The following is a 14,940-nucleotide window of genomic DNA, read 5'->3' on the forward strand; positions in this document are numbered from 1 at the left end:
ATATCTTTGTGGCCATGTCCATATCTGCCAGGACGTATGAGGAACTTGAAACGGGATTTGGCAATAACCAACTTGAGACTGTGAAAGATGGGGAGTCAGCTAAAACAAAAAAATCTGATGAAACTACTCATCTGTCTAGATCGGAGTGGCCAACCTTTCAACTTCAGGGCTCCTGGACCTTTAACAATTGTGTAGAAGAAGGAATGTCAACAGGTACAGCTCATCATTTCTCAGATGACAAGCTGCACCTGCTGAAATTCGCTCCTCCACACAATTGTTAAACGTCCAGGAGCCCTAAAGTTCAAGAGTTGTCCACCTCTGGTCTCAATGAATGGGTGCACATTGCACAAGCTTATAAAGACTCCAGCAATAAAGACATCCTGAGGACATGATACAGAGGCACCAAAATGCAGCACTCCTTCTCAAATCCCTGAACTTCATAACCAAGTACACACCTCAACTAGCAGAAAGAATGACTAAAGGCTGGTGATTCAGATGACATAATGTCCCCAGATAATGTTTTAAACAGTTTGTTTATTCCTACAGGTTAGAGTGAAAAGTTATGACCAGAGAAAATTACACCACAGTGACCAACTTTATTCTTCTCGGATTAACAGACCACCGGGAGATGCGGCCTCTACTCTTTGCAGTGTTTTTAGTCATCTATATTATCACTTTGTTGGGGAATCTTGGGATGAATGTATTAATCTGGTTAGATCCCCAGCTGCACACCCCAATGTACTTCTTCCTTAGCAACTTGTCCTTCTTAGATGCCTGCTATTCCACCACCATCACACCTAATATGCTAGCAAAGTTTTTAGCGGAGAACAAAACCATCTCATTTGCTGCCTGCATGGCACAATATTGCTTTTTTGCAATCTTTGCCAGCACTGAATGCCTTCTCCTGGCTGTCATGGCGTATGACCGCTATGTGGCCATTCGCAACCCTTTGCTCTACACTGCTGTTATGTCAAAAAAGATTTGTATAGTGTTCGTGACAGGATCGTACTTCTGGGGTTTGGTGAGCTCTCTCACTCACACAAGCGGGTTGTTGAGATTGTCGTTTTGTGGTCCCAACGTCATCAATCACTTTTTTTGTGACCACATGCCCCTCCTGAAACTCTCTTGCAGTGATATCTATATAAATGAGATTCTGATATTCACCATTGGCATCTTGATTGAAATGAGCACTTTGTTAATTATTATAATCTCTTATGCATTCATTATTATAGCTGTACTCAGGATTCGCTCTGCTGAGGGGAAGTACAAAGCCTTCTCCACCTGTGCCTCCCATCTCACAGCTGTGGCCATCTTCCATGGGACCATTCTCTTCATGTATTTCAGGCCCAGTTCTAGCTACTCGCTGGACACGGACAAAATGGCCTCCGTGTTTTACACAGTGATAATACCCATGTTGAATCCCTTGATCTACAGCTTGAGGAACAAGGATGTTAAGTGTGCTTTTAGAAAAATTATTGGGAGAAAAATGCTTTCTCAGTAAACGTATTCTCTAAAGAGAATTTTCAAATATCGCTAAAGAAATGTGTATGGCTTACAAGAAAATGTCCACGAATGATCTTGACTCGGCCATTACTGGAATAAAATTATGGAAAATACATCTTAGTTGTTCCCCAGATATATTCCTTACTGTATCTATCACTTAAAGGAAGTAACTCCTTCGGGATACATGGCAGTTCAGCAATAGAAGGGGCACATTACGGAAGAAAGGAAGCAAGATTTGGGGGGCTTGGACAGGATAGCTGGAAGGGAGGAAAACAGAAAAGGAAAGCATCAAAGTTCCAGTCTTGTGTTGCCAACACTGTTCTCACACACAAGCATGCATGTCTAGCAATACACATTGACACACATGGGCTAGCACTCATTCTAGCACAAGCCCAATCTAGCACAAAGTCCCCTGTGCTGATGCAGCAGCCCCAGCATGGCCTCTGCTGCATCCTTCAGGGGGATTTTACATGATGGAGGTCTCCCTAAAGTAAGGGGACATTTGTCCCCTTGCCCAGGGAAAAATCCCAGCAGTCGCAACTGGTCTATTCAGATCTGCACAAGTCAAATGTCTGGTACAAGTCTGCATGGATCCATGCAGGTATTTTGGGTCCAGGACCCCTACCCCTTCCAAATCTGCACACATGTTGCCACCTGCTGCATTCAGCCTGATGCCTGCCCTCCCCGCTACTCCACCAGTGCAGAGGGGGATAGGACTGGGTCAACAATCTCAGGTCTGGCTTTGCCCAGCCCAGAATTAAACTCAGGGAATCTATAATGCCAGAGGTTTATTTCTCTCACATGCATTGTAGGCTATTTTGGGATTGTTGACTGGATAGTGAAGTGAACAACCCCAAAGTGCCTCTAATTAGGCTAACAGTAACACTAAAACACCAAAACACTCTTCTATAAGTACTTTTGATATATAGATTTTCAATTACTATACTGCACATATTAAAACCACCCCTTTTTATCCTTGCCAAGGTTTTCAATACAAGGTTCAGGAATGGGAGAATCGGGAGACAAAGTATCTCATGGAGTCAAGGTTTACCTCCCATTTTACCCAGAGGGTACACCTCTCCTCTGCTTGGAGCTCTGGAGACAGAGATGAAGATGCCTTACATACACAAGAAGGAGTACCAGGAGGTTGGACTGAATTTTGGATTTCTCCCCCTGGTAGAACAAAGGTCCAGAAGTGGCCCCTTTCAGGAGAGTGCTCCTCCGGGCTTTAGGGAGAGAGCTCTTCGGAACCCCCCAAAGGGCAGAGCGTAGCTGGGGAAGAGGCACCTTCCTTGTTCGATGCATTGCCTGATGGGTTGCATGTCCCAGTGCTATCAAGGCATGTGAATTATATGCTCCCTTTAACAGTGTGTGTTTTTGGTGCTAGGTTTCTGCAATCTACTGTGAATATGGATCCTAAAGCACAGAAGATGATTTTTTAAAAAATCATGAGAAAAGTGGAAAGATGGAATGTAAGAGAGTTGCTCATAGCTTGTAACTAAAGCTTGAGGTGCTAAACCTCATAATGCGATGCTAGGACTTCTGAAACATTTTCATTGTCAACCATAATACTTCACTAATGCTGTATAATGTAGTTAATTTTTTTTTAAATTCTATTTTACTGTGTCATGCAACTTTTTCCTTAATAGGCATTTGGGGGTGAACACTGAATGACTTTGGAATGAGCTGGAATTTTTTCCATTGAAATTGATGTATTAAATATACTCCCAGTGGTGTCGCTAGAGAGTGGAGGGGGGGTGCAGGCTGCACCAGGTGACGCGCAAAGTGGTGGTGACGCACATTGGGGGGATGACGCACTAAAATCTTGGTTTTGGGAGCAACCCCATCTTGCCATATACCGTTGGGTGTAGAATTTCCAGCGGAATACAATGCAAAAAACCAGAGTGAAATAGCTCCTTTCCTTCAAACGTTATGGCCAAAAAAAGAAAGAAAAAATGCATGGAGTCCTATGGAAAGTGAAACTGAGCCATATCGCGCGTTTACTCACAGGTAGGCATACTTGCCTTAGTCCTTTGGAAAGGGCAGGCTGAAAGGAATCCAAGGACACCAGAATCGTCCCTATCCAATGAATGCAGCCACCAAAAAACAACCAAGAAGGAGGTCCCTCCCTCCCAGCTATGAGTGCATTGAGCCCTATGGAAAGCGAAACTAAGCCACATGGCCACGTTTACTCACAAGTAGGCAAACTTGCCTTAGTCTGTCAGAAAGGGCAGGCTGAGAGGAATCCAATAACGTCAGCATGGTCCTGATCCAATGAATGCAGTCCCCCCAAAAAACACCCAAGAAGGAGGTCCCTCCCTCCTAGCTGCGAATGTATTGAGACCTATGGAAAGCAAAACTAAGCATCAAGGTCGCATTTACTCACGAGTAGGCAGTAATCAGGGCAGGCAAAGGGGAATGTGAGGACACCAGAATGGGCCCAATCCAATGGAACTGGAGTGCAACAAATGCTCCAGAAGGCAGTACTCCCTCCCCCCACTGAAAATGACAAAAAAAAGAGGCTTCAACTGGTAAGGGGAATGTTATCTATTTTGTACTTATAAAGCCAGGTGGGTCTTTATCTTGATATGCTTGAAATAGAAGAACTTTAAACTGGGCCCTGGGGAGGGCTGAAAATCTCACTGATTCTTTTTTTTTTGGGAGGGGGGGCTTATTGCAGGCAGACTACAGAGAAAATTCACTTGATGGAACAGGACTGGCTCCCCCTTAATTAATTATTTCTTTAATTTTAATTTAATTATTTATAATTATTTATTTTAATTTGCTTGATGATGTCACTTCTGGCCAAGACCTCACTTCCAATGGGTCCAGGACAGACTGTCATTCTAAAAAGTGGGTCCCGGTGCTAAGAGTTTGAGAACTGCTGCAATAAGGTGATAATAAGTTGACACAGGGTGTGTGTGTGTGACTCTACAAGTTTTCAAAATCACTAAAATCAGAATTTGGAGGAATAATACCATCATGTTATATATCAATCAATGCGTAATTTCATGCAGAATGCAATGAAACAGACCACATTGAAATATCTGTGTTCTAACAAAAGGTACAGCCAAAAAACCAGTGGGGGCGGGGCGATGGTACATCACCATGCCCACCACCTGGGCTGTTGCCCCCCCCACTGCATGGGGTGACATGCAGTCCTCCAGCACTGGGTGACGTGAATCCTAGTGATGCCACTGTATACTCCTGACCAGGTTTTCACTATAAGGGCTGTTTTCAGGAATGAATAAGGTATGTATAAAGAGGAAAAAAAGTGTGCTCGTATTTAAAATATCTCCTGTGTGTGCTTATAAGAGTTTTCTGGGCTTGATGGAGTTCCAGGAGGGCAGAAAAGCCTAACTGCACCAATGAGTGTAGTTACTGTGGGACAAATGGTGCAGTGGGGTGTGTACTGCATCCATGCTCAGGTCATTGGTAGGAGAGGATTCCTGGATGAACAGTATGAAAAGTCTGTCCAGGTATCCCTGCACTGGATTTGACTGAATTTATTATGCAGGAGGACTCATGCTTGCAAATGAAATCATACCTAGGGGGAGAGCCCAAATTTGCAAGACCAGAATATGCCAAAAATTGCATCCTGGCCTGTGTCGTATGACCTTGTTCCAGAAATCCCTCCAAGGAATAAATAGTGAGAAAATGAATGACAGGTAATACCACTGAATTTTCAATGAATTTCAATGAATTTTCATCCACAGGATGTGCACATATATTTAGAATGGATTTCTCAGCAGTTTGCACTAGAGGGCTGTATAGAAACTCACGTGAGATTAACTACTGCCCTATGCATACGAAAAACATCTAAAATGGAAAATATGCAGAATTACTTATAAGATCAATTACCCTTCTTCAGAACTATACCACTGGGAGGAACTTTAATTGCATTGCTTGTGCATTAGAGATGTTTTTGAAATCTTCCCGTGATTTATAAGCTAGACATCAGCATTTCAGTAAACCATGTCTGCACTTCATAAATGTGTTTTGAAGCTCTTGGATATGTTTCCTATCTCCCCACGGTAGGTTTCCTACATTATAAGCTTTTCTCCAAGATCTGGCCCATCTCAGGGTTTAACTTAGCATTTCTGAATTGTACAAATTATATGTGCATATGTGAGAACGAGGTAAAGAGGTCAACTTTATTCATGGTTGATGCTTCACTTGAATGAGATGATTTTGGAAATGAACCCATGAAATAACTTGACCTGTGTCGGTTTTGCACCATCTAATTCAGGGAGCCAAAACAACCTCACCACAAGCCATGTATATCCAAGCAGGTAAACACATCTTCCATTTCTCTCCATTACAGGAATCCGTCCCACTTAGGACCACCACAGATAACCCTGTTGCATATGAATCCCACAGCACGGGAAATGCAAAAGCCTCTTTTTAGCTTTCCGGTCAGAAGATTCTAGATAGCTTAAAGGCTGAGAAACAGCCACCAGTGCCACCATTCTTTCCTTTTTCTATGTTGCCAGGTACTATATAAACCCTCGATCTGTGCAATCGGATTTGCCAAAATGTAAGGGGTGCTTGAACAGAATTGCAAAATAGCCAAACTCTGGGACCATGAAATAGGTGCGTTTGTTTGTTTGTTTAATCAACTTCTGTCCTGCTTTTCCCCGCCACAATGGAGTGCCCAAACAGGCTCACAAATATCATAAAATATCATAAGATACATAAATAACAGTACAAAATAGATATACAATATAAGCAGCACAATAAAATAAATTAAAAGTCCAAACAGCAGCAGGAAAGCACAACCCCCAATGCAAGTAGAACAGCTAAATGTTCATCAAATGACAGCTAAAAGTAATCATGAAATGAAACAGTCTATCTACCTGAATTTCGCAAAAGGACCAAATTCATTTTTTAATAACAGTTCATCAATAAAGACATATCCAGGACACTGAAAGGAGGCACAGACATGTCTCTCTCCATCCCACAGCCTTGATCTTTATACACCCAGTACGTACCTAACTACTGAGATTGGCAGAAAGACATTGATAGAAACAGAAACAAGTCTGTAACATCTGATTGCATATTATCCTGTAAGTTTTCTTCTTTCTACCTTTTATGTTTATCCCAACAGTAAAAAGTGAGTTATGGATGACAACAATTACACCACAGTCACCAAATTCATTCTCTTTGGATTAACAGAACATCAGGAGATGCGGAATTCACTCTTTGTCTTGTTTTTAGTCATCTACCTCATGACCTTAGTGGGGAATCTTGGGATGATTGCATTGATCTGGCTAGATCCCCAGCTGCACACCCCAATGTACTTCTTCCTCAGCAACTTGTCCTTCCTAGATGCCTGCTACTCCACCACCATCACGCCTAATATGCTAGTGAACCTCTTAGTGGGAAACAAAACCATCTCTTACGATGCCTGTATTACACAATATTGTTTTTTTGCAATCTTCGCCACCACAGAATTTTTCATGCTCGCTGCCATGGCTTATGACCGGTATATGGCCATCTGCAACCCTTTGCTTTACTCGGCTGTTATGACTAAGAAGCTTTGTATAGGTTTGGTGGCAGGATCATACCTGTGGGGCGTGGCAAACTCTCTGATTCATACAAGTGGATTGTTGAGATTGTCTTTTTGTGGCTCCAACGTCATCAATCACTTCTTCTGTGATCTCACCCCCCTCCTGAAACTCTCTTGTAATGATATCTATATAAATGAGATGCTGATATTCACCTTTGGTAGTCTGTGTGAAACAAGCACTTTGTTGATTATTATAATCTCATATGCATTCATTATTATAGCTGTGCTAAGGATTCGCTCAGCTGAGGGAAGGTATAAAGCCTTTTCCACCTGTGCCTCCCACCTCACAGCTGTAGCCATATACCACGGGAGCATTGTCTTCATGTATTTCAAGCCCAGTTCCAGCTATTCACTTGACACGGACAAAATGGCCTCTGTGTTTTACACGGTGATCATACCCATGTTGAATCCCTTGATCTACAGCCTGAGGAACAAAGATGTCAAATGCGCTTTTCGAAAAGCAATTTGGAGTAAAGTATTTTCTCAGTAAATATATTTTCTAACGTTCTCTGCAAAGCTGGATAAATGGGCACATCTTTCAGTAAAGCACTAAGGCATAACGTTAGTGAGTAATTATTTTCATGGACTCATCGAAATCAAAACATATAGGACCTTTTCTAAATATCTGTTCCCTGAGAAGATTTACAGTGTCTGTGGTTCAACGCCTCTGCAAGGTTGGAGGTTCAGTTGGTCAACCCCCACAGTTTGAGGGATCACTGCCTGGCTTGCAGATGGTTCTCGGGAACTTTACAGTTGCCAGCCTTGGTTGATTGGTCAGCTATGTCCCTCCTAGAAAGAGAGATATCTGGTTATGGTACAGTTATCCAAGGTTTGCATTGTTTGAAAAGTCTTCAGAAACTTCAACTGCTTCAGAATACATTAGCCCACTGACACATCATAATGAGGTGATTTCCCCTTTTCCTAACTTTTTTTCTGGGCACAATTCCATGTGCCCCATATAGTGTGGGATCAGGGTATGTTGATAACCAATTTATCTCCATATACATTTACCTGACAGCAGACACTTCCATCAGAGGAGAGTTGTTGGGTTGCCCCTGCCTGTTGAGGTGTGTTGAATTGCCACCACGTTTAGGGCCTTTCCTTACATATGTCTCAACAGAATACCCTCCCAAGAAAAGTCTGTGTGATGCTATCTTCAAGATGAAGTGTCTTCAGCCAAGCTTTTAGTGGTTAGTGACTGTTTTTCAGGTTTGGATTATGATGGTGGATCTAGTGGCAACTAAAGGAGTATTGTGACTTTGGGTTTTGCCCCTGTTTTAAATGCCACTGTTTAAATGGATTTTACCAACTGCTAATACATTATTGATTTTCTACTGTTTCTATCTTGACTGTTTCTATAAAATTGTGTACACTGGCTGAGATGTTTTTAAAAATAGTTATGTTAATGGAAGAATAAAATTGTATTAAATAGATTAAAGTGTCAGTCTAGTGAAAAAAAAATACATGGGGATACATGGCAAGCATAAGACGCACCTCACAGCCTGTGTGTTGTACACATATTTGTGCATTGGGTGAAGGGGGTAGGGGTTCAAAGAAGTAGCAGGCAACCACTCCTGTGGAGGGCAGCAGCTTGCAAAACCACTCAGCTTTCAGTCAAGTCTGGGTGAACTGCGGTCGCTGTGACTGCACACAGCAGCCCTGAGCTCACCAACCTTCTCTCCAATAAATACAGGACATGTGCCAAACTGGCAAATGGCAAATGGTTCTGGGCATGCTCCAGACAAAGCCCAAATGTTCTCAAATGGTTTTGTGAAATTCTTCTGAGAACGAGGGGGCATTTGGTTCAGATTGCATTAAAATAAGATATTCCATCCAATAATCCTCAAAACCTTTCGCTTGATCCCTCAGACCAGGTCAGAATTTGGAATTCTGGAATTCATGGAATTTTTTCCATTGAAATTAATGTATTAAATATACTCCCAGTGGCATCGCTAGGGAGTGGGGGGTGCAGGCCGCAACGGGTGACACGCAAGGCGGTGGTGACACACATTGGGGGATGACGTGCTAAAATCTTGGTTTTAGGAGCAACCCTGTCATGCCATATACCGTTGGATGTGGAATTTTCAGTGGAATGCAATGCAAAAATCCAGAGTGAAATAGCTCCTTTCCTTCAAACGTTATGGCCAAAAAACTGGAAAAAAAATGCATGGAGCCCTATGGAAAGTGAAACTGAGCCATATCGCGCAATTACTCACAGATAGGCATACTTGCCCTAGTCCTTCGGAAAGGGCAGGTTGAAAGGAATCCAAGGACACCAGAATCGTCCCTATCCAATGAATGCAGCTGCCAAAAAACAACCAAGAAGGAGGTCCCTCCCTCCCAGCTATGAGTGCATTGAGCCCTATGGAAAGCGAAACTAAGCCACATGGCCACATTTACTCATGAGTATGCAAACTTGCGTTAGTTTGTCGGAAAGGGCACGCTGAGAAGAATCCAATAACGTTAGCATGATCCTGATTCAATGAATCACCCAAGAAGGGTGAAAACACCCAAGAAGGAGGTCCCCCCCACCCAGCTGCGAATGTATTGAGCCCTATGGAAAGCAAAACTAAGCCTCGTGGTCATGTTTACTCGCAAGTAGGCAGACGTGCCTGGGCTTGTGATCAGGCTAGGCAAAGGGGAATGTGAGGACACCACAATGGGCCTGATCCAATGGAACTGCAGCGCAACAAATGCTCCAGAAGGCATTACTCCCTCCCCCCACTAAAAAATTCACTTGGTGGAACAGGACTGGCTCCCCCTTATTTAATTATTTCTTTTATTTTAATTTAATTATTTATAATTATTTATTTTAATTTGCTTGATGATGTCAGTTCTGGCCATGACATCACTTCTAATGGGTCCTGGACAGATTGGCATTCTAAAAAGTGGGTCCCAGTGCTAAGAGTTTGAGAACAGCTGCAATAAGGTGATAGTAAGTTGACACAGGGATGTGTGTGTGTGACTCTACAAGTTTTCAAAATCACTAAAATCAGAATCTGGAGGAATAATACCATCATATTATATATCAATCAATGCGTAATTTCATGCAGAATGCAATGAAACAGACCACATTGAAATATCTGTGTTCTAACAAAAGGTACAGCCAAAAAACCAGTGGGGGTGGGGCGATGGTACATCACCATGCCCACCACCTGGGCTGTTGCCCCGCCCACTGCATGGAGTGACACGCAGTCCTCCAGCACTGGGTGACGTGAATCCTAGTGATGCCACTGTATGCTCCTGACCAGGTTTTCACTATAAGGGCTGTTTTCAGGAATGAATAAGGTATGTATAAAGAGGAAAAAAGTGTGCTCGTATTTAAAATATCTCCTGTGTGTGCTTATAAGAGTTTTCTGGGCTTGATGGAGTTCCAGGAGGGCAGAAAAGCCTAACTGCACCAATGAGTGTAGTTACTGTGGGACAAATGGTGCAGTGGGGTGTGTACTGCATCCATGCTCAGGTCATTGGTAGGAGAGGATTCCTGGATAAATAGTATGAAAAGTCTGTCCAGGTATCCCTGCACTGGATTTGACTGAATTTATTATGCAGGAGGACTCATGCTTGCAAATGAAATCATACCTAGGGGGAGAGCCCAAATTTGCAAGATCAGAATATGCCAAAAATTGCATCCTGGCCTGTGTTGTATGACCTTGTTCCAGAAATCCCTCCAAGGAATAAATAGTGAGAAAATGAATGGCAGGTAATACCACTGAATTTTCAAAGAATTTCAATGAATTTTCATCCACAGGATGTGCACATATATTTAGAATGGATTTCTCAGCAGTTTGCACTAGAGGGCTGTATAGAAACTCACGTGAGATTAACTACTGCCCTATGCATACGAAAAACATCTAAAATGGAAAATATGCAGAATTACTTATAAGATCAATTACCCTTCTTCAGAACTATACCACTGGGAGGAACTTTAATTGCATTGCTTGTGCATTAGGGATGTTTTTGAAATCTTCCCGTGATTTATAAGCTAGACATCAGCATTTCAGTAAACCATGTCTGCACTTCATAAATGTGTTTTGAAGCTCTTGGATATGTTTCCTATCTCCCCACGGTAGGTTTCCTACATTATAAGCTTTTCTCCAAGATCTGGCCCATCTCAGGGTTTAACTTAGCATTTCTGAATTGTACAAATTATATGTGCATATGTGAGACTGAGGTAAAGTGGTCAACTTTATTCATGACTGATGCTTCAGTTGAACGAGATGATTTTGGAAATGAACCCATGAAATAACTTGACCTGTGTCAGTTTTGCACCATCTAATTCAGGGAGCCAAAACAACCTCACCACAAGCCATGTATATCCAAGCAGGTAAACACATCTTCCATTTCTCTCCATTACAGGAGTCCATCCCACTTAGGACCACCACAGATAACCCTGTTGCATATGAATCCCACAGCACAAGCCTCTTTTTAGCTTTCCGGTTAGAAGATTCTAGATAGCTTAAAGGCTGAGAAACAGCCACCAGTGCCACCATTCTTTCCTTTTTCTATGTTGCCAGGTACTATATAAACCCTCGATCTGTGCAATCGGATTTGCCAAAATGTAAGGGGTGCTTGAACAGAATTGCAAAATAGCCAAACTCTGGGACCATGAAATAGGTGCGTTTGTTTGTTTGTTTAATCAACTTCTGTCCTGCTTTTCCCCGCCACAATGGAGTGCCCAAACAGGCTCACAAATATCATAAAATATCATAGGATACATAAATAACAGTACAAAATAGATGTACAATATAAGCAGCACATTAAAATAAATTAAAAGTCCAACTAGCAGCAGGAAAGCACAATCCCCAATGCAAGTAAAACAGCTAAATGTTCATCAAATGACAGCTAAAAGTATTCATGAAATGAAACGGTCTATCTACCTGAATTTCGCAAAAGGACCAAATTCATTTTTTAATAACAGTTCATCAATAAAGACATATGCAGGACACTGAAAGGAGGCACAGACATGTCTCTCTCCATCCCACAGCCTTGATCCTTATACACCCAGTACGTACCGAACTACTGAGATTGGCAGAAAGACATTGATAGAAACAGAAACAAGTCTGTAACATCAGATTGCATATTATCCTGTATGTTTTCTTCTTTCTACCTTTTATGTTTATCCCAACAGTAAACAGTGAGTTATGGATGACAACAATTACACCACAGTCACCAAATTCATTCTCTTTGGATTAACAGAACATCAGGAGATGCGGAATTCACTCTTTGTCTTGTTTTTAGTCATCTACCTCATGACCTTAGTGGGGAATCTTGGGATGATTGCATTGATCTGGCTAGATCCCCAGCTGCACACTCCAATGTACTTCTTCCTCAGCAACTTGTCCTTCCTAGATGCCTGCTACTCCACCACGATCACACCTAATATGCTAGTGAACCTCTTAGTGGGAAACAAAACCATCTCTTACAATGCCTGTGTTACACAATATTGTTTTTTTGCAATCTTCGCCACCACAGAATTTTTCATGCTCGCTGCCATGGCTTATGACCGGTACGTGGCCATCTGCAACCCTTTGCTTTACTCGGCTGTTATGACTAAGAAGCTTTGTATAGGTTTGGTGGCAGGATCATACTTGTGGGGCGTGGCAAACTCTCTGATTCATACAAGTGGATTGTTGAGATTATCTTTTTGTGCCTCCAACATCATCAATCACTTCTTCTGTGACCTCACCCCCCTCCTGAAACTCTCTTGCAATGATATCTATATTAATGAGATGCTGATATTCACCTTTGGTAGTCTGTTTGAAACAAGCACTTTGTTGATTATTATAATCTCATACGCATTCATTATTATAGCTGTGCTAAGGATTCGCTCAGCTGAGGGAAGGTATAAAGCCTTTTCCACCTGTGCCTCCCATCTCACAGCTGTAGCCATATACCATGGGACCATTCTCTTCATGTATTTCAGGCCCAGTTCGAGCTACTCGCTGGACACGGACAAAATGGCCTCCGTGTTTTACACAGTGATAATACCCATGTTGAATCCCTTGATCTACAGCCTGAGGAACAAGGATGTCAAATGTGCCTTTCGAAAAGCAATTTGGAGTAAAGTATTTTCTAGTAAATATATTTTCTAACGTTCTCTGCAAAGCTGGATAAATGGACACATCTTTCAGTAAACCACTAAAGCATAACATATAATATAATATAATATAATATAATATAATATAATATAATATAATATACAGTATTTATATACCGCCTTTCTTGGTCTTTATTCAAGACTTTATTCAAGGCGGTTTACATAGGCAGGCTTATTAAATCCACGCAGGGATTTTTACAAATTGAAAGAAGGTTCTTTCAAGAACCACTACATTCAAGGTGTTACACTCCGATCTGGTTTAACATTCTGGCCTCCATCCTCCCATGCTCCGAGCAGATGAAACAGCTCAGCTGCAGCTTGCCAGCTGCTTCAAGGTCGCATGGTGCCGGTGGCCTCGAACTGGCGACCTTGTGGATGTTAATCTTCAGGCAAATGGAGGCTCTACCCTCTAGACCAGACCTCCTGCCCCCCTCTAGACCAGACCTCCTGGTAAGGTTCACATAACCTTAGTGACTAATTATTTTCTTGGACTCGTAGAAATCAAAACATATAGGACCTTTTCTAAATATCTGTTCCCTGAGAAGATTTACAGTGTCTGTGGTTCAAAGCCTCTGCAAGGTTGGAGGATCAGTTGGTCAACCCCCACAATTTGAGGGATCACTGCCTGGCTTGCAGACAGTTCTTGGGAACTTCACAGTTGCCAGCCTTGGTTGGTTGGTCAGCTACGTCCCTCCTAGAAAGAGAGATATCTGGTTATGGTACAGTTATCCAAGGTTTGCATTGTTTGAAAAGTCTTCAGAAACTTCAACTGCTTCAGAATACATGAGCCCACTGACACATCATAATGAGATGATCTCCCCTTTTCCTAATTTTTTTTCTGGGCGCAATTCCATGTGCCCCATATAGTGTGGGATCAGGGTATGTTGATAACCAATTTTTCTCCATATACATTTATCTGACAGCAGACACTTCCATCAGAGGAGCCTTGTTGGGTTGCCCCTGCCTGTTGAGGTGTGTTGAGTTGCCACCACATTTAGGGCTTTCCTTACATATGTCTCAACAGAATATCCTCCCAAGAAAAGTCTGTGTGATGCTATCTTCAAGATGAAGTGTCTTCAGCCAAGCTTTTAGTGGTTAGTGATTGTTTCTCAGGTTAGGATTATGATGGTGGATCTAGAGGCAACTAGAGGAGTTTTGTGACTTTGGGTTTTGCCCCTGTTTTAAATGCCACTGTTTAAATGGATTTTACCTACTGCTAATACATTATTGATTTTCTACTGTTTCTATCTTGACTGTTTCTATAAAATTGTGTACACCGGCTGAGATGTTTTTTAAAAATAGTTATGATAATGGAAGAATAAAATTGTATTAAACAGATTAAAGTGGCAGTCTGGTGGGAAAAAAAATACATGGGGATACATGATGCTTCAGGTCCAAGGTGGACTAGGAAAATCAGGAAAACAGCAAAATGTTCATTATTACATGTCCATTTTAGAATCCTGTGCAACATAGATTCAGTGCTGTACATGCCAGCTCCTTATCCCTTTCCCATCCCAGACCCCTTGAGCACCCTCACACCTACACCACCTAAAGAGCTGGAGTAGGTCTAAGGAAGCCCATTGGGGACAAGGCAGCCTACAGCTCTCCTGCATATCTGGTCTCTTGCTGGCCCCTAGCATGCAGCATATGCTCTGTTGGCAGCACTGCATGCTTTGAACAGGTGGGGGGATAGAACTGGGCTGCTAGAGTTCTTCTTGTACAATCCTAGTTGGGGAACTATGGTCAAGTAGACTTTGGAAGTGTAAAG

General features: G+C 42.2%; 3 protein-coding genes across 3 annotated transcripts; all 3 read left to right on the forward strand.

The window, feature by feature from the left end:
• Positions 1-538: 538 nt before the first annotated feature.
• LOC136636407 (olfactory receptor 5AR1-like) lies at positions 539-1,501 on the forward strand. Its single transcript, XM_066611454.1, has one exon. The coding sequence runs from the start codon at positions 563-565 to the stop codon at positions 1,499-1,501; it is 939 nt and encodes a 312-aa protein (XP_066467551.1). The 5' UTR covers positions 539-562.
• Positions 1,502-6,623: 5,122 nt separating this feature from the next.
• LOC136636406 (olfactory receptor 5AR1-like) lies at positions 6,624-7,562 on the forward strand. Its single transcript, XM_066611453.1, has one exon. It carries the CDS (start codon positions 6,624-6,626, stop codon positions 7,560-7,562), a length of 939 nt encoding a protein of 312 aa, XP_066467550.1.
• A 4,654-nt stretch (positions 7,563-12,216) lies between these two features.
• On the forward strand, positions 12,217-13,167 carry LOC136644631 (olfactory receptor 5AR1-like). Its single transcript, XM_066620659.1, has one exon. It carries the CDS (start codon positions 12,217-12,219, stop codon positions 13,165-13,167), a length of 951 nt encoding a protein of 316 aa, XP_066476756.1.
• The last annotated feature ends 1,773 nt before the right edge of the window (positions 13,168-14,940 follow it).

This window comes from Tiliqua scincoides, chromosome 1 (assembly GCF_035046505.1).
Source record: "Tiliqua scincoides isolate rTilSci1 chromosome 1, rTilSci1.hap2, whole genome shotgun sequence".
NCBI classification, from domain to species: domain Eukaryota; kingdom Metazoa; phylum Chordata; class Lepidosauria; order Squamata; family Scincidae; genus Tiliqua; species Tiliqua scincoides.

What these genes read in the sequence shown, in the direction of transcription:
- LOC136636406 (XM_066611453.1), top strand. Translation starts at nt 6,624, where the DNA reads ATGGATGACAACAATTACACCACAGTCACCAAATTCATTCTCTTTGGA.
- LOC136636407 (XM_066611454.1), top strand. Translation starts at nt 563, where the DNA reads ATGACCAGAGAAAATTACACCACAGTGACCAACTTTATTCTTCTCGGA.
- LOC136644631 (XM_066620659.1), top strand. Translation starts at nt 12,217, where the DNA reads ATGGATGACAACAATTACACCACAGTCACCAAATTCATTCTCTTTGGA.